Source organism: Saccopteryx leptura, chromosome 1 (genome assembly GCF_036850995.1).
Source record: "Saccopteryx leptura isolate mSacLep1 chromosome 1, mSacLep1_pri_phased_curated, whole genome shotgun sequence".
Classification (NCBI taxonomy): Eukaryota; Metazoa; Chordata; class Mammalia; order Chiroptera; family Emballonuridae; genus Saccopteryx; species Saccopteryx leptura.
In genome coordinates this window covers 226,036,938-226,064,197 of record NC_089503.1, presented here as the reverse complement: position 1 = coordinate 226,064,197, position 27,260 = coordinate 226,036,938, and the positions used below count along the sequence as shown (strand labels likewise).

At 35.3% G+C, this 27,260-nt stretch overlaps 1 protein-coding gene across 4 annotated transcripts in view; it reads right to left on the bottom strand.

Moving 5' to 3' along the window:
• The window catches only part of FSTL5 (follistatin like 5), a 703,822-nt gene that overhangs the window by 328,199 nt on the left and 348,363 nt on the right, over positions 1-27,260 (bottom strand). For 3 of the 4 annotated variants that reach the window (XM_066387204.1, XM_066387223.1, XM_066387213.1), the window contains 2 exons: positions 25,021-25,217; positions 2,318-2,438 (listed from right to left, as the gene is read on the bottom strand). In XM_066387204.1, coding sequence (XP_066243301.1) covers positions 2,318-2,438; positions 25,021-25,217 — 318 coding nt within the window. Of the gene's footprint in view, positions 1-2,317; positions 2,439-25,020; positions 25,220-27,260 lie in introns of all 4 variants that reach the window. The other variant, XM_066387231.1, reaches the window with a different exon arrangement.

Here is a 27,260-nt window from a genome sequence, read left to right as displayed (position 1 = left end):
ATAATTTAAAAAATATTTTTATTCCAAGGACAAATTCTATTTCTTGCCTTTTTGGAAAGCTATATGTATGCAATATACATATTTGGGAAGCAGTATGTAATGCATGTATATATAGCATATTGGATATGTGTATATATATTTTTAATATATAATGCATGTGTATATATAAAATAATGGTTTCAAGTACTGAAATAAATCTTATTTAACATGGATTGTTTGGTGGGTTTTTCAATATCAACCAATTATTTTTATATTTTTTGTACAGAGCTCTTAAACATTTCTGTATTTTGTCTCATAGTTGTTTCTTTTTTATAGAATAAAAGAATACCTTAATAAAATTTTTTTTTAACAAATCATCATTACAACTCTGTTTTATAGCCTGACCAGGTGGTGGTGCAGTGGATAGAGCGCTGGACTGGGATGCAGAGGACTCAGATTTGAAACCCTGAGGTCGCCAGCTTGAGCGCGGACTCATCTGCTTTGAGCAAAGCTCACCAGCTAGAGCCCAAGGTCACTGGCTTGAGTAAGGGGTCACTCAGTCTGCTATAGCCCCCTGGCCAAGGCACATATGAGAAACTAATCAATGAGAAACTAAGGTTCTACAATGAAGAATTGATGCTTCTCATCTCTTTCCCTTTTATTGGATCTGCCAGTCCCTATCTGTCCATCTCTCTGTCTCTGTCACACACACACACACACACACACACACACACGCGCGCGCACGGAAAAAAATAACTCTGCTTTATAAAGCACAAAAAGTCAACTTTAAGCAACTGTTTAAGCAATTTAAATAATGAAATTATTCCAAAGGAACTTAATAAATATAATATATAATATAAATAGAATAAATATAAATAGAATAAATATAAATTTAATAATAAATATAATGAACATATTTAATAAATATAAATAATATAATTTCATGCTTATGTGAATTGTATTTAAAAATATATGATAGAGAAGATGTTATACACATTTACAATGGAGTATTACTCAGCCATAACAAAATATATTATTTGCAACAACACAGATGGACCTTGAGAATATTATGCTAAATGAAATAACCTGCCAGACAGAAAAAGTTAAGAAGCATATGATTTCACTCATGTGTGGGCTAAAAGTGTAAGCAGCAAATGAATAAACAAAAAAACCCCAAAACTCATAGGCACAGACCACCATATGGAGGTTACCAGAGGTGGGGGTAGTAACGGGTAAAGGGGGTCAAATGCATGGTGCTGGAAGATGATTTGACTGTGAGCAGTGGGCACACAATGCAATATTCACATCATGTATTATATAAGTGTACCCATGAAACCTATGTTAATCTTATCAGCTGATGTCACCCTAACAAATTTAATTAAAAATATAAAAACTTCTATTAATCTACTTTGGTTTCCTAATAAAGTAAAAATAAAGTCAGTGAGTAAATAATCAAATTGTTTTTGCTACATGAGGACAGATAGCTGGTCAGGCGCTGCTCCTAGTCTAAAACAACATTGAAAGATGCATTGTGGATTCAAGTCTTAAACTAGAATCAGGGTTACCAAAAGTTCATAGCTCTTCATTTTAGAACGACTAACTCCCTTAGCTTATAAGTGTGTCTGTAAAGTCATGGTGCACTTTTGATCCATCACAGGAAAGCAAAAGAAGATGACAGAAAAGTGAAATCTGCACCAAATAAAAGGAAAATCCTCCCAGTTTCTGTAGGATAATGTGGCAGCATGTGCACATGTGCAGATGATGACATAACACCGTGTATACAGCAGAGCAGCCCACGGTCATGCCAGTTGAGATGTGGAAAGTACAGAGGAAAGTGTGTTCTGTGGCTCGCTAAATTCAAATCCGTGACCAAAGAGCAACGTGAATATCCGTGCATTTTAACGAAGCTCTACCACATAGGAATAACATTATTCAGTGGGATAAGCAGTTGAAGAAAACCAGCAGTTTGGTGAAGAAACCCCATTCTGGTAGGCCATCAGTCAGTGACAAGTCTGTAGAGACTATATGGGATAGCTACTTAAGGAGTCCTAAAAAATCTGTGCATTGAATAGGTATGAAACTGGGAGAGTTTTCCTTTTATTTGGTGCAGATTTCACATTTCTATTGTCATTTGTTGCTTTCCTGTGACTGGTCAAAAGTGCACCATGACTTTATGCACACACTGTATATATATTTCAATACACTGACCACTTATTTTACCTCAATTATATGACATCTCTTTAAGAAACAGCTTGTATTTTAGATCAAGCAACCATACCCTTATGTGTAAATAAACAGAAAAAAAAAAGTGGAATTACAAAATAAAACTTGTACTCACGGAATGTTCTATAAAATTCTTCAAGAGACAGATGCTTGTCAGAGTTAAAATCATCGAACTTCAGTAGATCATACAAAGTACAATCTGAAAGATCCTTGCCAAGTTCTTCCTGTTTTATCACCTGCCAAGAAAAGTATAACCATACAATTATATCTGTGTCTTGATATTTCTATAGTATTATTAATTATAGGTAATAATCAATTAATAGATCATTTTCAGTGTGCAGTTTGGCAACGAACTGAATCTAAAAAAAAATTGGGTTTTCATTTACTGGGCAATTATCTCGAATCATTTCAAAGATTTAAAGTTATAAAGATAGATACTTAGAATTTAGTCTGCACTTCTAAAACAAAAATCTCACAGTAGGACACAGAAAATCTGAACATTAAAAGGATATTTTTTTATTTCACTGATTCCCTTTGCTTCATTTCTACTGACTCAAGAAAATACCTCCATATGAAAATAGCCTCCTAGGTCTTAGTGTCCTGCATCAAAACAAAATAAAACAGGGCTCTTTTCCAACAGAACAAGTGAAATAGTTTGTTCCAACTTTTGTCCTTGTATTATTTGTGAAAAATAAAGTTAGACTTTTTATTCTCCTTTTCTTAAACTCCTCCCTGCTGGAGGGGAAACTGGGATTGTGCATTAACTGCTTTGGTCAGTAAGAAGCTATTAAGCAAATGACTGTTTCCAGGAGCCAGACAGAATTAATGCACTGCTTGATGATGAAAATCTATCCAAGCATGGGTGAGAAAAATCATCAAACTGCTTTCTACTCTGTGCTCTGTCCTATGGATTCAGGCGGTAGTTTTTTTTTATACTCTACTGCTTTTGACTATTGCCTGTCGTAGAATGGAGCTCCCCAAGATTTCTCAAACATTCCTATTTATTCTGGGTAGCTGCATAGCTGCTCCATGGGCTTTCACAGTCTCCCACAGATAGAGGCAGCAGTTCATACTGCTTGGAGCTGTGCATCACAGTGTGTGTTTTTCAAAAGGTTATTCAGTGTAATCAGAAAGCTCAGGCTCTGCAGTCATCCCTCTCTGGGTTCAGGTCCTGCCAGTGCCACATAACAGCTCTATAATTTCTGGCAAATCATTTAACCTTTCCTTAATTAGAAACTGAGGATAGTAACAACTATATCTTTTGGTTGTAATAAAAATTATACTCAAACACACACATTCAGTCAGAGGCAAGACTTAACACAAAGTACGCTCAAAAGTAACCATTTAAAGTTCAAAATAATGACTTTTATAAATAATGTTCTTCTTATTGAAATAATCCACTGCAGCCTGACCTGTGGTGATGCAGTGGATAAAGCGTCAACCTGGAGCACTGAGGTCGCCGGTTCAAAACCCTGGGCTTGCCTGGTCAAGGCACATATGGGAGTTGATGCTTCCTGCTCCTCCCTCCCCCTTCTCTCTCTCTCTCTCTCTCTCTCTCTCTCTCTCTCACTCTCACTCACTCTCTCTCCTCTCTAAAAATTAATAAAAAAAAGAAAAAAATTAAAAAAAAAAAGAAATAATCCACTGCAGATTTCCACACCAGTTTGTGCAAGTTATGGTTGTGCATTCACAATATAATGTGAATATATTGTGCTTCTTTTGGTAGGACAATGTTTTCAGTCTTTCTTTGTTATACCAATGACAGATTTGTGATTCTACTTTCTAAAGATTCTCAGATATGTTTGAGTTGGGGTTTTTTTTTTAACCCTTTTTGGAATATTCCTTTGTTAAAAGTTCATGCCTGAGTGTGTATAAGGTGTAGAGACAGCTCTGAAGATCTGAAGATGAAGCTTAGCTTGAGTCTCTAGAAAGTCCAGCCCGATCTTGAGCCACCTGAAGAAAGGTAGGTAATGAAAGCACACACACTACTAAATATAGCTTTGAGAACTTAATGGAACTTTGCTGTTCTTATACCATTGTTTTCAACTTTCATTGGTTAAACTGAAATTCCCTGCCTAGGGATCATGGGGAATTCATATAAATAGGTATTGTTGATAGTAAGTATCAAGCCTTACACTTGAGGACAGTCCAGCTGGAGATATTAACAAAACTACTTAATGGCTTCAGCCATTTCTTATTAGCCTAATGAGAAAGCAAATATTGCTTTACCACTTAGAAAGCAACAGAACTCTCAGTCATTCTCTACTTGTTATTTGCTAGATCATGGAAAATGACTTTCTTTGGGTGGGAAGAGAAACAATGTATTTGATCTTACATACTTCACTAAGCTCTACCTGAATATTTGTAATGCTATTGTGATAATTTTCCCATGCATTGACACCAGGGTTTGGTAAGGCATTTTAATATTTTTAGTGGCTTTTATTCTCATGCTTTTTTGTAATGTAATGAAGATGAAAGAGGAAGTTGGAGGGACACTTTTCATCATTTTCAAACTCATATCTATTTGTTTAAATCTTTCACTCCAATTAAATCCATGTGTTAGACCTAGAGAACACACCTCCACCTTTTTCCTGAATTCTGGCTCTGGCATAAGACTGGCTTGATTTTTATTTGATTACAATTATAGAACTTAAGTTGGGCATGCTATTTTAATGAGAGTGCCCCAAAAAGCTCATGGTCTGGCCAGTTATCTTTCACAGAAAACCTTACTCATCTACACTGAATCATGGCCATGTACAGAAGAGAAGTGATTCATTCCCCCATTCATCAGTATTCTAAATACAGGTTTTCCTCATTTGTTCGTTTGTGGTCAATAAAGTAGCCTACTTACAACATAATTCCTCAGAAATTTTTCTCTCCTGTAAGTTTTCTGATGGGACTTTTGTAAAGCCTGGGGTGTTTCACATGAGGGAAGCACTTTCCACTGAGCTTTCAATAGCAGGAAAAAATTATTTTAGATATCCAGAGTTTTGTTAACCTTGCAGTGATGAATATTTGACTACTGGGAAGACAGCATTCTAGAAAATCTAAGTAGATTTCTTTCCCCACTATATAGTAATACATTAAGCATTTTGGGGGGGCAAAGGAGATACAAACTTGTAGGTCTTTGATAATTTCCTGAACTTCTTTCATATTGTCTTTAGAACACGTTTCAAAAACTCCCCACTCTAAGCTCCACAAAACATGTTATTTACTTTTGAATTAATAATTCATGACAGGACTAGAGTCATTGAATAATTTGGCATTTAAGTATTTATGATGATGATTCAGTCTAGTAGGCTACTCATAATTTTATGTATTCTGTTGTAGAATATTAAAGATGTTTCCTAAACTTACCAGTGCTTTGGTGAATTCATTAAGATGACAAAAATAAAAATTTTTATAATTTTTTCTAACTAAACATCAAGTAGCATGAATCTTGGGACTCCGAAGAGGTTAGAATCAGTGTGACAAGATAGAAATAGTAGCAGAATGTATGTCACCAAGGGAAATCAGATACACAGCATTCAAGAGAGGGTACATTAAGCATCAATGTAACCGAACTGTCAAAGTTGTATGTGGAATTGTAATAACTCAGAGATGACTCAATATTTTGGTACTAGATTCTTTTTGTTCCAAAGCAGAAAATTAAATTTTTTAAAAAATTCTTCTTCCCCAAAATAAACTACTTCCCTTAGTATTCTTTTACATTAGTTTATTCCATCATCCATTCAACAAATCATTTTTGTCTATTATGTGTCAGACACTTTCTTACATCCAGATAATGGCTAACAGAAAGACATACAAAAATCCTGCCCATGTAAAATTTACATTCCAGTGAAGGAAAAGCAAAGAAATATACCAGTTAAACATAGAGTATGTCAGTTGATGATAAGTTTTCTAAAAATAAATAAAACTGGAAAGAGAAATAGAAAGTGTCAGAGGTAGCTATAGAAAATTGTCTCCTTGCTATAGAGATGTATGAGCATTAACTCTCTGGAGATATGGCATGACTTGGAAATCGAGCTTATTATACTGGCATTCATGAAAGGTATAATATACATGGAATTGATTTTGATGGTCTCAAAGCAGGTCACAGTGATGAAACTATATATAGGTGAGAGAGTGTAAGAGGACAGAAGAGTGGAATCTACCAGTACTATGTCCCTTTTTTTTTGCTTGTTAGGGACAGATGAGGATGGCAACTGTGAACTAATGGACAGATATGCCACTCATATGTTCAAGTTATCTGATCTCTTTATCACCTAAACTTTTTTTCTCAAATTAATTATCACCATATCGAAGTCTCAATGATCTTAGTGAAATTAGAGCTCAGAACTCTTCTATTTTAAAGAAAGTCAATCATATTTGTAAAGTTGAGAAGAGGCAGATATATTCCCTTTTGCTTGGCAAATGTGTCCATTACACCAAAGCTAAAGAGTAAAAAAATAACAATATTCCTTTGGTAGGAATAACCATCTCTAGGCATTAGCTTTAAGCTTCCCCTTCATACTCAACATGGGTTAGCTCCTTTATTACTTAGTCTGAACTAAGTAATAAACACCTTCTTGTATAATTTCTCTCTTCTTTTCTCCTTCCTTCTTTCTTTCCCCTCTATTATTTTTTTGCAAGAAAATGTGAATGACACTGTTTTTGTTTCATAGAGATAGTATTCTATAGAGGATGAATAGGAACATGTAATCAAATAATTAAATAAATGAGAAAATTAATTGTCCACAGTATTCCAAAAGTAAACAAGGTGTAAGGATAGAGTAAATAATTAGTATTATAATTTAATTATTTAATTGTATGTAACATATGTCATCCTACAATAGATACAAGGATTAAATAAAAATATTTAAAAATTTAGAGTTCTCTTTTATGTTAGAAAACATTAAAAAATAATATAGAGGCAACATTCATTTTTTTGAAAGACCAGCTGAAGAAATAACATTATTAAATACCTAGTGAGAAGAAAAGTATTTTTTTTTTATTTTTAAAGCCTTTTGTGAGCTCAAAGGGGTCCTCTGAGCATGCATGCCAAAAATTTGAATTCACCTTGACATTCTAAAGAATGATGCTACAAATTATATGCTCATAATTTTTTCCAAAAATAATTTTAATTTTTCAGTTGTCTTGTGCATATTATAAATAGCATTTCAATATATTTAAAACTAGTTTTTAGCTTAGGCAGTTAGTTACTAACAAAGGAAGGGATCAAATGAACTCAGACATTAATGCCTGATTACGGAGGAAGTGGAAGCTTTGAAGCCAGGAGAATTAGGGGTGGGGGAGAGAACCAGCAAGGAGAATTCTTCTCCAGAGACATGCACAATATGGCAAGCCAAGATGGCACAGGGAGAACCCTTCTGCTAAGCAGGTGTGCAGCAGAAGTCAGATAACAAGGCAGAATTATGAGGCATGCACAATAGGAGCTAAAATGGCCACCATAAAAGGGAGGAGTCTAGCCTGAGAAAATCTGGGAGGAAAATCAGATAGGATAAGTGCAGGAAACCCCAGAAGGTCCAGGAAAGGCATTGCATAGTTCAAAGAAAGCCTACTCATCCCCAAGCCCAAGGAAGTATAACCAAAGCTTAACAAAGGTCAAATATCCTCTCTCTCCTCCTGTAGCAGCCCCACAGGCTTGGGTGGCAGCCACATGAAAAAAGTGGGCCAGAGGGGAACAGAGACTGAGCTAGTTTACTGAAGCTTTGGATGCCGATGTCAGGTTAATGGCACAGCATCTCTGGCCCTGGCCTCCCCCTGGGTGTGGTGGGCCCATGTGCAGTCTGCAGACCCAGAGGGTGAATTTATATCTTGCCCAGTTCTGGATGAGGAAGTACAAAAGCCTCTTCTGGGACATCTATGCCCCATGCACCCTTCTACTAACTCTTGTCACTACTGCTCAAATCCTCTTACATGAGTTCCTGAAATTCATCTCCTATGACTTAGCAAGAACTTATGTCCAGACCACTCTACCTCTGGCAACAGTTACTTATGTTTCCAGATACAATTGAAAGTACTGCTTTTAAACTATTGCCCAAAGCTGCACAAAAATCTACTATTATAGGCCGCCTCTTTCCCTAAATGCTAACTGTTGCTGTTATTATTACTCTGAAATCTCTAGTGATTGAAAGGAAATTCCAAGTACTACTAGGACCAACTACTGGCATCACCAATGCTGTTCTAACTCAAACACCTGGTTTCTATGGCCTTCTTCTGAATACTGATTGGTTTATGGGCTTTTAAAATGTTAAATAAGATTAATCAACATGGCATTTCCTGGAAGTTCTCACTTATCATTCTTTTCTATCCATAGAAGTGCTTATTTAGTTGTATTTAATGTGTTCCCAGGAAGACAGCTCTTTATTTATGAGACAAAACAATTCTTACCAATCTCATAGTGTTAAACAAATACACTGACTAGACATTAGAACCTTTTACAAAAATCTTTAAAAATGTAATAGACTTAATAAACTCAAAATAAAGATTAAAGGTCTAATCCCATGTAACATTTCTTATATTGTTTAAAAAAAATTGTTATGCATGAAGGTTGCAAAAAATTACCATTTCCATGCCCATATTGTTAGCTTAAAAATATTTAATCTTATGTATTCCTGCTTTTTATTTAATTTTATAAATGTATTCACATATGGTAGTCATTGAACAAATGGCTTTTTAAGTCAAATATGTATAACATAATAATCTAAGTCCTGTGAACAAGTAGTTCTTTTTATTATTTTAATAAAGAGTTGGCATGTGTGAAGATTAGGGAAATATTTCATTCTAATATGCATTCCTAATGTGAATCGGCTAATTAAGATGACAAAATCTAAATGAAGAAAAAGCTAAATCAATATACTCAATACAGATGCTTATTTAAACTCAGAATCATGAGAGAATGATTTTGCTTATTTAAATTCTGCGGGTGGTTATTTTATAAAATGGAGAGAAACCTAAGGAGTAGATTTTCCAAGCTGTTAATACCATTTCACCTTATGGATCTTATATTTGCTGCTTTTAAATTAATTAAACAAGGAGGCAATAGACTGAGGCAGCTCTAATGCAGAGGTGTCTACACAAGCAAACCGAAAATCTAAGCCTACAAATGCCTCGAGGTTACCAACTTGAAACCTAAGGGCAGCCAATTGTGGCCATGGAGGTTCACACTGGATTCTGGCAAACGGTAAAGAAACAGTGGATCCAAAAAGTGGTGGGCTGTTCCTTTATTAAAGTCTCACACTAGCCGATGAGCAAACAGGCAGGGAAAACACTTCCCTTTCACTCAGAGCTCCCAAAGCCCTGATGCATTCTCTGGTTCAGACAACCAGGAGAATCTTCTCCAGTTCCTTCTAGAATCAAAGACCCCACCAGTCTCAGTGGAGCTTGCAAAGCCCCTCAGCTCTGATTCCTCATCTGCACTCCTTCTTCTCTCTCTGCAAAACTGGCTTTTACTTCACCAATCTGCATTCTCTCTGCTCTTCCTGCAAAACAGGCTGGGTCCACAAAGAACCCTCCTCCAGCAAACATTAACAAAACAATGGCCTCTCCGAATGCAATCAGCAATTTGCAATCAACTCCCCTGCTCTGAGAGCAAGCACACACATGGCTGCCCAGTGCCATTTTTTAACAATAAAAGTGAGCAAACTCAAAAAATACAAATTTTACAAACTCATTTGCCCAACAGCTGCTCATTTTAAAATGATCTTTCTTGACATAAACTCTTAAAATTTTAATATGCTTCAGTTTATCTTTTAATAGTGCTAACAAACTCAAGGGTGCCATTGCACCAAGTGTCATCAGCCTGTGTGTCCTCTCATCTTTCTCTGAGGATCACAATGTAAAAAATAGTTGTCCAATCTTCTCCAAAAAGCATTCTGGACAAATTCCTTTGTGTTTCGTTTTCTGGATTACCTCTGAGAGCCGATGAAATCCACGTCTCCTCTTGTGGCTGTGCACATTTCCCAATCTGACCCAATCTCTATTTCTTTCCAACTCAAACCTATCAAAGTGCCCCCTGAGAATCCTGCTCTGATCAGGGCATTCTCTTCTGCCATGTCTTGCTTATAAAACATGTTCTTCACCATATTGATTTTAAAAAATTCTGGCTTTCTCTCAAAAAAACCATTTGTCCAATAATTTTAACAACTGGAGGATAGTTTTTACTCAGATCTATACTCTCAGTGCAAAGATGGTAAATAACTACATGCCTCCCTATTTGGCTATTATTTCCTCTTTCCAAACCAGTCTTCACCAGATAGATGAATGGATGGATGGATATATGATAGATGATAGATAGATAGATGATAGATAGATAGATGATAGATGATAGATAGGTAGATAGATAGATAGATAGATAGATAGATATAGATATAGATATAAATATAGACTGATGATAGATAGATCTTACTTTTTGAATCTCAAGTCATTCAGCTACATGATTCTTTCCTATTCTTACCCCATAATTAATGAATGGATAAAACTTCTGATTCACAATATTTCTGTCCACTTCTATTAACTCTTTTAATGTTCTCAGTGACTTTAATATTCACGTGAATGAAGCAGATGTGCTCTATGCTCTCTTTCACAACAAATGTTTATTAACCTTTTCTCCTCCAATGACCTTTTCCTATGTGCCATCCTGCTAGGAGGAACAGGTTCATATCTTACATCAGTGGTCCCCAAACCCAGGGCCGCAGACTGGTACTGGTCCATGGACCATTTGGTACCAGTCCACAGAGGAAGAATGAAAAACTTACATTATTTTCATTTTATTTATATTTAAGTCTCAACGATGTTTTATTTTTTTTAAATGACCAGATTCCCTCTGTTACATCCGTCTAAGACTCACTCTTGATGCTTGTCTCAGTCACATGATACGTCCGTGAAAATATTTTCTGACATTAAACTGGCCCGTGGCCCAAAAAAAGGTTGGGGACCACTGTCTTAGATGATATCATCCTGAAATTCTGATTTTAGGAATTACACGTTCAGGTCTGTTTTAAGAATACCAGTATTATATGTTTTGAAGACCACAAATGTGCTATTATGGAGCTGAGTGCCCGACCACACTAGTCATCCATAGGTCATTTAGGGGGGATACCAGGGTGCCCTTGTCATGTTTGTGACCATGCTTCAAAGAAAGAAAAGTCTTTACCTGTTTGTTGAGAATTTTGCAGTGAGTTATTTTGAGATATGCACTGAAAGATTCAACCAATTTGGAATATATTGCTACCAGAAATATTTCACTGCAGTAAGTGTTATTAAAGTTCATATTTCACAGTAGGCCCAAAGAAAGTGTGGAATTCTTACTGATGGAGAATACAGTTTCAGGAAGAAAAAAAAAAAAAAGAGAGATCCAGATAGCATATATGAACCTGATACCTATTTAGATTTAAAGAGCAAAACTAAAGTAGAGCACCAAACAAGTAAGTTTTCACCCCTTATCAGAATGGTCCTCAGGAAGAGCCAGAACATTTGGTTTTGTATAAGAATTGCATAAATCTTCTTTAACATAAGAATTGGTGACTGGCAGAGATCATTCAGTTTGATGTCTTAATTTTGAATGGGATCCAAGCAACAGGGTACTGACTTGAGAAAAGATGTAGGGCTTCTTATGACTACATTAAATATCCATCAACTGTTTTCCAGTAAAGGGACAACAGAATTTTAAAAACAAAAGTGCACTAAACACCTTTAAATGTGATTGAAATCTTGTCTGGCACATAGAAATTAAGACAGTTATATGGAAGTAGAGACAATAATAATTTGTTTCATTTCTGTAAAAAAACATGATTTGATAGATATCTCACAGTACCCTACCAGCCAACACTATACCCTTTGAGGTGGTAGAAATTCTCAGCCAATGGGTAAAAGCAGGTCTGATACACAGGAGAAAAGTGAGAAATAATGGGATTTTACTGCTCTCAGAGGGTGTAATAAGTGTGACAGAAGACAGAGGCTGGAAAGTTCTGCTAGTCTCTAGGACTGAAGATATGTTTCTTCCTTAGGGAAGAATACGACAGATACTGGTTTCTGATATTCTATATCTTTCCATTAGTTTTTAATAAAGGTAAATATTGGCAATTGTGAAATGTGATTTATTTGTTTATGCAAATTGAGGATAAAAATCTAAAGTAGAACCATATTGTTTTGCATAATTAGGAATTTGGAGCTTGGGATAAAGTGGAAGCATTGAAGTTGAGAGATAAACTAGATGCAAGGCAGAGCATGGACCAAAACGAAGAAAGGGAAAAGTGTAGAAAGTTCATCAGAACGATTTTAATTTGTGATTTATGTAATATGTGATGTAAACCCAACTACTGACTCCTTTACACATCTTAAATGAAGTTCACATTGCTTTTTGCAAATGAATATTTTTATTTGTGTGTGTAACTCAAAGAGAAGTAAAAAAGGGACAATAGACATTACTATATCCAACAAATGTTGAATATAAGATAATACTGTTAACTATTACTATTACTACTAACATAACTGTAACTCAGTTAATATATATTTTATTTATTATAATTTAATTTTGTAGGCAAGAAAAAACTGTGTTAAACTAGGTATTTCACATTTTGATATAGAGAGATATTTTAGTATATATCATCTGAAAATAAAAAAAATAGATAATTCTTTAATTAAACATTGTATCTGTAAAATTATGGGCACTACATAATCTGGGGGAAAAGTTTCCAACATCACAGGTTGCTGAACCACATTTACTTGTCTCTAATATAGAATTCAGGATTTAACAGCACTCATGCTAGCTTTATGAGATAAGTAGATGAGTACTTCAAATGACGAGCAAAATAAATAACATGACATTATCATTTTTTCCATGATTTATTGAAATATCAAAACTATTAATCTTCTTTTGCAAGACATTATTTTAAATTGTAAAACTTGGTATTTTAACTCTTTGCATGCTTAATAATGTACATATAGATTTTCAGGTCATATTGAATGCTAACTAATGATATTTGATTTTTTCTCACCTACCATTGAACTGTAAGCATTAAAAAAATGCAAAGGCTGAATATGATGAAAATATCGATCAATTATTCACCTGCTAATCCAAGCACATGTGCCTTTTTTATTTCATTATTATCCCAGTGTTCTCACAAATAATTAGATTTGAAAATAAAATTGTCACTAATAATTACATTATGATTTCTAGCTGCTAGTTATGTATGTAAGAACCTTTCATATTCTAAATAATATAAATATCGCATTAAATTTATATATTAGGTACTGTTAACATTGTCAATATATAGAAAAAGAAACTAAGACAGAGTTTAAGTAACCTGCCAAAACTTACAAAGGTAAGTAGTGGAGATGTGATTTGAATCTAGGCTTTATAATCAAAGTTCTTAACTACTATGCCATAATCATAAAAAAGATCAGTTTTGAAAAATATCCATAACCGGTTGGCTCAGTGGTAGAGTGTCCACCAGGCATGTGGAAGTCCCAGGTTCAATTCCCGGTCAGGGCACAGAGGAGAAGTGACCATTTCTCCATCACCTTCACTCTCCCTTCCACAGCCATGACTCTAAACATGATATTAAAGACCTTATTCTTTTTATCTACTGCTTTCTGCTATTTCTCTTTTTCTCTCAAGTAGACAAGCCTCTAGGTCAGGGGTCCCCAAACTTTTTACACAGGGGTCCAGTTCACTGTCCCTCAGACTGTTGGGGGGGCTGGACTATAAAAAAAAACTATGAACAAATCCCTATGCACACTGCACATATCTTATTTTAAAGTAAAAAAGCAAAATGGGGACAAATACAATATTTAAAATAAAGAACAAGTAGATGACGTCAGAGTAATGGTGGGGTAGGAAGCGATACCGATAAATCTCCCCCAAAACTCAACAAGATCTTCAACCAGAAACAGAAAAACCTATCCTTGGAGCCTCCAGATGTTCCACAATACACCCGAAGGTATTGTTGAGCGAAAAATTGGCTAAATATATAACCAAACCCCGAAGGAAATAGGGAGTAAGAAATGCTCTGCCTTCCTCACTAACCTAAACAGGGTGGCTTTCTCTGGGATCCGTGAATATAGAAACTGAGGCGGGCAAAGGGGGTGAATAGATCCAGGCCGCGGCACAAACTGCCGAACCAGGCTGTGGCACGGAGATCCAAGCCGAGGAAAAACTGATCCTGTGGCAACCTGGGCAATACAAGCTAACACTCGCGCCAAAACCAAACAAAGAAAGACAAGTGGGGCAGCCATTTTACCCGATCTCCTGGTCGGCGCCCGAGAGATTTCTTCCTAAGCCCCAGGAGTGGGTGTCTGTGTTACCCCACAGAGAGGCAGAGTCAGAGGCCTTTCTGTGGGCTGAAAGCAGAATCTCTGGGCAGACCCAGCGCCCTGGGAAAGCCGCGCACGGGAGGGAGTGAGAACTAATTCCGACAGTGGAACTTTTCAGTGCCGGTAGGGGATTCACTCAGAGGGAAACGCGGCCGGCCTTATATCCTGGGCTGCGCGCGCAGATAGTGAGTGAGAGATTCCTCTGAGTGCCTTGGCAGTGCGCGCCCGTGTTATCGCACAGAGGGGCAGAGTCAGGGGCCTTTGTGTGGGCCAAAGCGGAATCTCAGGCCACCCCAGCGCCTTGCAAAAGCCGCGCACGGGGACGGAGCGAGAGCCAATTCCAACGCTGCAACTTTTCCATGCGGTTGGTGGTTTCACTCAGAGCGTGAGACTGCTGGCTGGATATCCTGGTCTGCGCGCGCAGATAGTGAGCGAGAGTTTCCTCCAAGCGCCCCGGAAGTGGGGGCCCACCTGTGTTACCGGACAGAGTGGCAGAGCCAGAGGTCTTTGAGTGGGCGGAAACCCCGCCTGATTATGCTAGCAGCTCTGACTGACTGAGCCTTACCCAGAGCCCTGTGCTGAGTGGAAATAGAGTGGGGAGTTGCCAGCTCTCTGAGCCTCTTACTATCCAGGCAGAGGCAGCAGCAACCCCATAGCTGGATTATCAGGCTACTAATTGAGGAAGGAAAGACTAGGAGAAAGGCTCCAGGAACACAGACTCTCTCACTGTCGGAGCCTATAAATGCTAATGAGCCTCGACTGCCAACGAGACTAAAGCACAATACATGATATCACCATAGAGACTTATCAACTGCAAACCTCTACCTCAGCGTGCCAAAGGGGCAGAACCCGGGGTACAGAGTCACCGACCAGGAAGAGGGAGAGAAAAGAAAAAGCAAGAAGATAATCTCTCAAAATCAAGAATAATCTGCAGACTTTATAACCTATCCCATTTTATTATATTTGTTCGTTTGTTTCTCTTATCTTCATTCTTGATATTTTTTTTCCTCCTCCAATTTGGCCGATTAACTCTCTGCCGGTCTTACTCTCTCCTCTCCTTGAACTACACTACCCATAAGTGTTACATCTCCCATTATCTTTTCTCTCCTCTTCCTTTCTCTCTATGAGGGTTGCTCGCCAAAACCCTTAACTCTCTCTCTCTCTCTCTCTCCTCTTTTTCTTTTTTCTTCTTTTAGTGGTTCCCTCTTTTTTTCTCTCTCTCTTTCTTTTCTCCCTCTATATTAGTTTCTTCCTTTCTCCTTTACATCTCCTCTCATTCAAACCTCAATAACAAACAAATTATCTTATCTGGGACTCAAACTTATGTTTGTGGCATTTTGGGGGGTATTTACTTCACCTTTTTAACTCACTAGCAGTGCTCCCATCCCTGGCTCTCCATTTTATCTAGTTCTTGTTCCACTAAATACAATAGTAATTTTTTAATTTGTCCCCCCATTTTTCTGTTTTCCTCTTATTCCTCTCGTCATAACTCTCAGTCAACCAACACCTAAAAGCAAATCATTTTATTCTTGACTCAAATTTTTTCCTTATTTGCTTTTTGTGGGTCCATACCCCCTTCCTTTTTCTTTCTTTTTTTTTTCTTTTTTTTTTTTTGCCCCTTTATTACTTTTCCCCAATTCAGGCCCTCCATTACAGGCATTGTTTGTTATAATTCACATTTTGCCACAAGATTTTCTCAAGAAAGAGGGGAGAGGAGAGGAGAGGAAAAAAGGAGGGGGGGAATAATTTCCTTTTTTTAAAATTTTTATTTTATTTTATTTTTCTTTAAATCATTATTAATTTTTTTTAAAAAAATAACTCTTTTCAATTTTTTATTTTTTTATTTTTTTTAACTTTTTATTCATTATTAAATCTCATTAATACTATCAACATAACCACCCTCAGATGCCATTAAGGAAGAGAAATCAAATATCATGGATACAAAAGAAAGAGAGGTAACACAGCTAGATGAGGAAAAATCCATGGAGAAAAAATTTAATATATTGGAAACCTTGGATCTAAATGACAGACAATTCAAGATAGAAATCCTAAAAATCCTCCGAGATATACAAGAAAACACAGAAAGGCAATTTAGGGAGCTCAGAAAACAACTCAATGAACACAAAGAATATATGTCCAAGGAAATTGAAACTATAAAAACGAATCGAACAGAGATGAAAAACTCAATTCATGAGCTGAAAAACAAGTAACAAGCTTAGCTAATAGAACAGGTCAGATAGAAGAGAGGATTAGTGAAATAGAAGACAAGCAACTTGAGGCACAACAGAGAGAAGAAGAAAGAGACTCAAAAATTAAAAAAAATGAGATAGCCCTACAAGAATTATCTGACTCCATCAAAAAGAATAACATAAGAATAATAGGTATATCAGAGGGAGAAGAGAGAGAAAATGGAATGGAGAACATACTCAAACAAATAATAGATGAAAACTTCCCAAGCCTGTGGAAAGAACTAAAGCCTCAAGTTCAAGAAGCAAAGAGAACTCCGAGTTTTCTTAACCCCAAAAAACCTACTCCAAGGCATATCATAATGAAATTGACACAAACCAACAGCAAAGAAAAAATTCTCAAGGCAGCCAGGGAAAAGAAGAATACAACATATAAAGGAAGGCCCATTAGATTATCATCAGATTTCTCAGCAGAAACTCTACAAGCTAGAAGAGAATGGACCCCAATATTTAAAGTCCTGAAAGAGAGTAACTTTCAGCCACGAATACTATAGCCATCAAAGCTATCCTTCAAATATGAAGGAGAAATAAAAACATTCACAGATACAGAAAAGATGAGGGAATTTATCATCAGAAAACCCCCAATCCAGGAATTACTAAAGGGGGTTCTCCAATCAGATACAAAGAACAAAAAAAAACAGAGCCACAAGTAAAAGCTCCAAGAAGAACACAATAAAACCAAATTTAAACTGTGACAACAACAAAAAGAAAGTGGGGTAGAAGATGGAGATTAACAGTAGCAAAGGATGATGGAGTGCAAAAGTACTCACAAAATAGTTCGCTACAATGAACAGGGTAGGGACCCTTTTCATTACTCAAAGGTAACCATCATTGAAAAAACCACCACAGAAGCACATGAGATAAAAAAAGATAGCAACAGAGGAAAGATGTATGAAATACAACCAAATAAAAACAAAAGATAGAAAAACGAAAGAGAAGGATCAAAAAAGACACAAAACTAACAGAAAGCAAGATATATAAAATGGCAATAGGGAACTCACAAGTGTCAATAATTACACTAAATGTAAACGGATAAAACTCACCCATAAAAAGACACAGAGTAGCAGAATGGATTAAAAAAGAAAATCCAACTGTATGCTGCCTACAGGAAACTCATCTAAGTAACAAGTATAAAAACAAATTCAAAGTGAAAGGCTGGAAAACAATACTCCAAACAAATAACATCCAAAAAAAAAGCAGGTGTAGCAATACTCATATCTGATAATGCTGACTACAAGACAGGAAAAGTACTCAGAGACAAAAATGGCCATTTCATAATGGCTAAGGGGACACTGAATCAAGAAGACATAACAATTCTTAATATATATGCACCAAACCAAGGAGCACCAAAATATATAAGACAGCTACTTATTGATCTTAAAACAAAAAATGACAAAAGTACAATCATACTTGGAGACCTCAATACAACGCTGACAGCTCTAGATTGGTCATCCAAACAGAGAATCAACAAAGATATATTGGCATTAAACAAACAGTAGAGCACCTGGATATAATAGACATCTACAGGACATTTCATCCCAAAGTGACTGAGTATACATTTTTCTCCAGTATACATGGATCATTCTCAAGAATTGACCATATGTTGGGCCACAAAAACAACATCAGCAAATTCAGAAAAATTGAAGTTGTACCAAGCATATTTTCTGATCATAAAGCCTTGAAACTAGAATTCAACTGCAAAAAAGAGGAAAAAAATCCCACAAAAATGTGGAAACTAAACAACATACTTTTAAAAAATGAATGGGTCAAAGAAGAAATAAGTGCAGAGATCAAAAGATATACACAAACAAATGAAAATGACAATACGACATATCAGAATCTATGGGATGCAGCAAAAGCAGTGATAAGAGGGAAGTTCATATCACTTCAGGCATATATGAACAAACAAGAGAGAGCCCAAGTGAACCACTTAACTTCCCACCTTAAGGAACTAGAAAAAGAAGAACAAAGACAACCCAAAACCAGCCGAAGAAAGGAGATAATAAAAATCAGAGCAGAAATAAATGAATTAGAGAACAGAAAAACTATAGAAAACATTAATAGAACAAGGAGCTGGTTCTTTGAAAAGATCAACAAAATTGACAAACCCTTGGTAAGACTTACCAAGGAAAAAAGAGAAAGAACTCATATAAACAAAATCCAAAATGAAAGAGGAGAAATCACCACGGACATCGTAGATATACAAAGAATTATTGTAGAATACTATGAAAAACTTTATGCCACTAAATTCAACAACCTAGAAGAAATGGATAAATTCCTAGAACAATACAACCTTCCTAGACTGAGTCAAGAAGAAGCAGAAAGCCTAAACAGACCTATCAGTAGAGAAGAAATAGAAAAAAACCATTAAAAACCTCCCCAAAAATAAAAGTCCAGGCCCTGACGGCTATACCAGCAAATTTTATCAAACATTCAAAGAAGACTTGGTTCCTATTCTACTCAAAGTCTTCCAAAAAATTGAAGAAGAAGCAATACTTCCGAACACATTTTATGAGGCCAACATAACCCTCATACCAAAACCTGGCAAGGATGGCACAAAAAAAGAAAACTACAGACCAATATCTCTAATGAATACAGATGCTAATATACTAAACAAAATACTAGCAAATCGAATACAACAACATATTAAAAACATAATACATCATGATCAAGTGGGATTCATCCCAGAATCTCAAGGATGGTTCAATATACGTAAAACGGTTAACGTTTTGTTAACCATATCAACAAAACAAAGAACAAAAACCACATGATCTTATCAATAGATGCAGAAAAGGCTTTTGATAAAATACAACACAATTTTATGTTTAAGACTCTCAACAAAATGGGTATAGAAGGAAAATATCTCAACATGATAAAGGCCATATATGATAAACCATCAGCTAACATCATATTGAATGGCACTAAATTGAAGGCTTTCCCCCTTAAATCAGGAACAAGACAGGGTTGTCCACTCTCTCCACTCTTATTTAATGTGGTACTAGAGGTTCTAGCCAGAGCAATCAGACAAGACAAAGAAATAAAAGGCATCCATATCGGAAAAGAAGAAGTAAAGGTATCACTTTTTGCAGATGATATGATCCTATACATCGAAAACCCCAAAGAATCCACAAAAAGACTACTAGAAACAATAAGCCAATACAGTAAGGTCGCAGGATACAAAATTAACATACAGAAGTCAATAGCCTTTCTATATGCCAACAATGAAACAATTGAGAACGAACTCAAAAGAATAATCCCCTTCACGATTGCAACAAAAAAAATAAAATACTTAGGAATAAACATAACAAAGAATGTAAAGGACTTATATAATGAAAACTATAAACCATTGTTAAGGGAAATCGGAAAAGATATAATGAGATGGAAGAATATACCTTGTTCTTGGTTAGGAAGAATAAATATAATCAAGATGGCTATATTACCCAAAGCAATATACAAATTTAATGCAATTCCCATCAAACTTCCAATGACATTTTTTAAAGAAATAGAGCAAAAAATCATCAGATTTATATGGAACTATAAAAAACCCCAAATAGCCAAAGCAATCCTAAAGAAAAAGAATGAAGCTGGGGGCATTACAATACCTGACTTCAAACTCTATTATAGGGCCACGACAATCAAAACAGCATGGTATTGGCAGAAAAATAGACACTCAGACCAATGGAATAGAATAGAAAGTCCAGAAATAAAACCACATATATATAGTCAAATAATTTTTGATAAAGGGGCCAACAACACACAATGGAGAAAAGAAAGCCTCTTCAATAAATGGTGCTGGGAAAACTGGAAAGCCACATGCAAAAGAATGAAACTGGACTACAGTTTGTCCCCCTGTACTAAAATTAACTCAAAATGGATCAAAGATCTAAACATAAGACCTGAAACAATTAAGTACATAGAAGAAGACATAGGTACTCAACTCATGGACCTGGGTTTTAAAGAGCATTTTATGAATTTGATTCCACAGGCAAGAGAAGTGAAGGCAAAAATTAATGAATGGAACTACATCAGACTAAGAAGTTTTTGCTCAGCAAGAGAAACTGATAACAAAATAAACAGACAGCCAATTAAATGGGAAATGATATTTTCAAACAACAGCTCAGATAAGGGCCTAATATTCAAAATATACAAAGAACTCATAAAACTCAACAACAAACAAACAAACAATCCAATAAAAAAATGGGAAGAGGATATGCAAAGACACTTCTCCCAGGAAGAAATACAAATGGCCAACAGATATATGAAAAGATGCTCATCTTCTTTAGTTATTAGAGAAATGCAAATCAAAACTGCAATGAGATACCACCTCACACCTGTTCGATTAGCTATTATTAGCAAGACAGGTAATAGCAAATGTTGGAGAGGCTGTGGAGAAAAAGGAACCCTCATACACTGTTGCTGGGAATGTAAAGTAGTACAACCATTATGGAAGAAAGTATGGTGGTTCCTCAAAAAACTGAAAATAGAACTACCTTATGACCCAGCAATCCCTCTACTGGGTATATACCCCCAAAACTCAGAAACATTGATATGTAAAGACACATGCAGCCCCATGTTTATTGCAGCATTGCTCACAGTGGCCAGGACATGGAAACAACCAAAAAGCCCTTCAATAGATGACTGGATAAAGAAGATGTGGCACATATACACTATGGAATACTACTCAGCCATAAGAAATGATAACATCGGAACATTTACAGCAAAATGGTGGGATCCTGATAACATGATACGAAGCAAAATAAGTAAATCAGAAAAAACCAGGAACTGCATTATTCCATATGTAGGTGGGACATAAAAGTGAAACTAAGAGACATTGATAAGAGTGTGGTGGTTAGGGGGGGGGGAGGGAGGAATGGGAGAAGGAAAGTGGGAGGGGAAGGGGCACAAAGAAAAGATAGAAGGTGACAGAGGACAATCTGACTTTGTGTGATGGGTATGCAACATAATTGAACGACAAAATAACCTGGACTTGTTATCTTTGAATATATGTATCCTGATTTATTGATGTCACCCATTAAAAAAATAAAATTATTATAAAAAAAAAAAAAGAACAAGTAAATTTAAATCAACAAACTGACCAGTATTTCAATGGGAACTCTGGGCCTGCTTTTGGTTAATGAGATGGTCAATGTGCTCCTCTCACTGACCAGCAATGAAAGAGGTGCCCCTTCCAGAAGTGCGGTGGGGGCTGGATAAATGGCCTCCGGGGGCCGCATGCGGCCCACGGGCCTTAGTTTGGGGACCCCTGCTCTAGGTTCTAATTTACTTGAAAATCTTCAAGAGCAACTCTAGAATATGTACTCCTATGTAAAGTTAGAACAATGTGTGCAGCTAGCATTCACACTGCATTTAGAAAACCTCACAGCCAAATCATGTTCTTTAATTTTTACTTGTCATTGGCAGTATCTTAGGTTACATTTTCTGTTAATAATGGCTTGTAAATTATTAACATATACCAGTAAGATCCTTTCTTTTTACTCTAAATTAAAATATTTTTATATTTTAGATGAAATTATGATATATGTTTCTAAGTTTATAAGTAAAGCTTATAATTATTGACTATATAGTGATATGTAGGCTCTTAAAAAGCACTTGCAACTTAAAAATACAAAAATCAAAAAAAATAATTGTGCTATAAATAGCTAGATATTTATTATATCTTCTCTAGTGTGCCTGTTATAACCTTCTCCTTTCATAGTTGATTGCTGATGGATGAGATAGTAAGATTTCCACTATACGTTTATGAAACAAAGAGTGATTTATGTGATGTGGAATATACACAGAAAGAAGTCAGTGACATTACTTCCCCCGGTTCTTGCATGCATGTTCCTCATAGATGGCCAAGATATCAATGGGATTCAGAAGACAATTTCTGTTCTCACATCATAACTTTGAGATGACTTGGAAGGACACTTTTCAGAAATAGCAAGTTCCAATCAAAGGTTAAAAAAAAAACTAAACTTTGTAGGTGATGAACTTTATTACAGGTTAAATTGTGTCCTTCTAAAAGATATTTTAAAGTCCTAATCCCCCGTACCTCAGAATGTGGTCTCTTTTGAAATAGGGCTGTTAAAGATGTAATAGGACCTATTCAGTGGTCGGCAAACCGCAGCTTGTGAGCCACATGTGGCTCTTTGGCTCCTTGAGTGTGGCTCAAAGGCCAGTTTAAGAGTATCCTAATTAAGTTAATAACAATGTGCCTACCTATATAGTTTAAGTTTAAAAAATTTGGCTCTCAAAAGAAATTTCAATCATTGTACTGCTCATATGTGCTCTGTTGACTAATGAGTTTGCTGATCACTATAACAGGTCATTTAAGATGAGGTCATGCTGGAGTAGAGTGGACCTTTATCCAAAATGACTATTGTCCTTTATGGGGCAGGATGATATAAAGACAGACACACAGAGAAGGCAGAGTGACACAGAGTGATGTTATGTACAAGCCAAGATATGCCTGGCTGAAGAGGCTGAAGGAGACAAGGAAAAGTCTCCCCCTGAGGCTTCAGAGGGAGCAAACCTTGCCAACACCTTGTTCTGGACTTGGACAGACTGAGAGAGAGGTTGTTTTAGCCACCCAGTTTATGTATTTTGTTATGGCCGCTCTGTGAAACTAATACAAACTTGAACGGAGCAGACATTTCAAACTTGTGCAGGGGAAGGGCTACCAATGTCCTATAACGACTAGCAATTTTCCTTTTGGCTTTAGATATGAGTATTATGATAAAAACTAGATTTTGTCAGATCATATTTTGTACCTAGTCAATGATTACAGTGTTATAAATGTTAATAAAACAAAAAGTATTACAAAAATAAAAAAAGGAAAATGAAAAAAATCAGTATATTCAAATGTGTCAGACACACATAGATCTAGGCTGTATGTATTAATTATAAATTAATTTTAAGGAAATAAATTTGTTATTATTATTATAAATACAAAATTCCAAAGAGATTCATTCCTAAAAAAGAAATCAAAAGGTATATGACAACACAGAAATCATAATTAAAAGTTTTCTAATTTTACCCTAAAATTCTAGAGTTTAGTTGCTTAAATCCTACTTAGTAACTACTCAATAAATGTAGGTTGAATTATAAAAGATAATGAAAATGATGTATATTTTAATTAACTGGAATGACAGAAACTATGGTCAATTTGCTCACAAGGTCACTTTAATATGAAGTCTCTAAACTAAGTTTTACTATTTCAAAGCTTAGAAATACTTGCATAAAAAGACCAATATTCTATAATGGAAAACTTTAAAAATAAGGCATAAAATTAACCATAAAAGATGAATGGTATAATGTTATGGAAGTAGATTATTGATTTTTAAAAAAACTATATTAACTGCTACACACAGCAGTAAAATATACCTGACGTACACTATACGGATAAGTCAGCAAAATTCCTTGATGCTATTATCTTCCTAGTTACTCTACATTGGTTGTCTCTCTATTTCTTCCTAAAACCTATACATATTTCCAGAGAAATTATATGTCCCTTATTTTATATTTACAGTACTATCCAGAACTAGTTTAGATTCTGTTTCCTTACAACTAGTCCATTTATTTCAGTGACAAACATACATAAAACTATTTTTATTTTTCCAAATGGCTCACATAAAGACTTTTTGTTTATTAATATAGTCTCTTTAATAACAAGTTTTTGACATGTATAAATATTTAAGTGACAATTTTCAAAGACATGAAATTTAATAATGTGGACTTCATAATAAATAAAAATTAAATATATTATAATTGATCCTTGGTTATTGAAATAAGTACTGGACTATGTCCACTATTCAATATTATCTTAAATAATTTATTTACATTATGTTATAGATGTGCTTAATTGCTGGTCAATAGTTACTTCGAATACTGAATAAATAAGGTTTTATTGACTGATACAAAATTAAATATTATAAAGGGTCCAAAATATACCTGAAGATATTTATAAATTTTATCAAAATGAATGAGAACTGGTAAGTCTTTTATGTATTTAAGGTATAGAAATCTGTCTAATATATCTTTGTTAAAAATGTAAAATATAGCAAAATTACTTGAAATTAACATTGCTTCCAGAGTAGTCAAATTTTACTCTTAAAAATTTGGTATGCCCATAACCTCAAATAATGTAGATTTAAACATATCATACAATTTATTAATATAGGATAAGTTAATATAAATATAAATGTTATAAGCTATATTTAAATAAGCCTCTTAATAAAATCATTAAACATACCTGAATTAGTTCATTAATACCTATAAGTCCATTACTGTCAGCATCAAAATATTTAAACATTTGATCCACCAACAACTTCTTCTGAGATATGTTATCATCGTTAGGGTTTTCATTTTCTTGTGTAATGTATTTCTGACTTTGTAAATCTAAAAGCATGCTCTTCATCTTGTTGTATTCCGTCATCTTGCAGTTATCTCCTGTAACAAAAGAACTAAGTTATTTTCAAGCAATATTATTGAAAACAAGCCATGTATTTTTTTTTAATGTTTAGAAGCTGACATCTTACAGATAACATACTTTGTACATAATTTCTCTAGGTTTCTCCTTTGCATATTCTACAATTTGTGCAAGAAAAAAAACCCAGGCATTTTGCATGGCAGGACAGACATTTTTCATCAGTATCAAATTTAATAACAATATAATTACTGTGTATTTTCTCTATACCCAAGTCATTGGGTCTATGTAGGACCTAGAAACACATGATAGCTCTCATTGAGTCCAGTTCTCAAAGATATCATCTTAGTTTTAATTTTCACAATACATCCCTACATTGATAGTTTCACAGGTTTTGAACAGGAGGCACAGGAAGATGAAACAGTATGCCCAAGGCAGAGGGCTTGTGCTGAAGTTTGCACTTAAACACATATATATCTGGCTTCAAAATTCTATAGCACATTTTTAATTGGAAGTATGTTTTCAAATTTAAAAAAAAATATTGATTGATTTTAGCTAGAGAAGAAGGGGAAGTATGTGTGTGTATGTGTATGTGTGTGTGAGTGTGTATGTGAGTGTGTGTGTGTATGTGAGGGGGGGAAGGGATATTAACTCATTCCTGTATGTGCCTAACTGGGGATCAAACCAGCAACCTCTGTTCTTTAGGCCGATGCTCTAATCAACTTAGCTATCCAGTCATGGTGCTTTTTAATATTTTTAAGCATTCTTTTCCATTGATTTCAGAGAGAGAAGCATTAACTCGCTCTTCTACTTAGTTGCTCCATCTAGTTGTGCACTTATTGGTTGCTTTCCAGGGATTAAACCCATCCTCTCAGTGTGCTGGCACAATGTTACCACCATGCATGGTGTTACCACCATGCTACCTGGCCAGGGCTGAAAGTATGTTTTTTATATTTAGGTTTATTTTTGAAGAAGCTTCTATATGTGTCTATATTTACATTTTTTCTTAATTCTATTTATAATTCTACTAAGCTCATAATAATAATCTTCCAAAGTCTTTACTTATTTACTTATATATATTTATCTCTCCTTTTGGAGCACTCAGTGTATGACATAATATATATATATTTACATTTTCTATCTTAAAGTTTTAACTTTTCCAATTTCATCTCCACAACTAAAGTTTAAGTTTATACTTTTATATTGCATACCATTGAGAGCAAATAGGATATAAACTACAGTATATTACAGAAAATACAGTGCATAATGCAATTTCTAAATAAAATAGTAGGTATATTATCTAAGAAATGTTTACAACATATTTTTAGGGAAAAGCTAACTTTATAATTGTGGCCAACTTTGACAATTTTGATTTGAAAGAATCTACAATTTTAAAAGAAGAGTTCTAAAGAATTTTAAATATATGTCTAAGAAGCCAGAGTTGAAAAGCAATATTTGAAGTCTTATTCTCTTTTAAGACAAGATAGAAAACAATCTCTGCTAGAGAGATTAGAGACTACCGTATTTTTCAAAGACAGTGAAATGACTACTGTCATTCATCAATTTTATTGGTTAGAAATCCTGTCAGGAACTACCTTTTTTTACAACAAAATGTAAACTTTGTGCTGCAGATTAAGTCAATTTTACATTATTCTCTTCTCAGTAAAGAATAATAATAAGAACATATTTTCTTCAGAGCAAAGAAATCACTGACAGAAGAGAGAAGAAATCAAATCTAGAAGGATAAGCAGCAATTTTGGTGTCCATGAAAACAGCACAAAAGAAGCCTTCGAATATGTTTGTGTAGGTGTGTGTATATACGTTGTGTGTGTGTCTGTGTGTGTGTGTGTGTATATGCACATGTTGCTGTGCTTCAGGAAGAAAAAGAAATGTGTATTGAAAGAATGGGAAAAAGGATAAATGACTCTCCAGGAGCCCCTTATGGGATTTCAATGATTGCCCCTGGAACTAGTGTATATGTCCTTTCATTTGACTGATATGGGGAGCAGAGTGGGGGTGGAGTTTGGAGGTGCTGCCCTGTGATCATAGGCAACCAGGAATCAGAA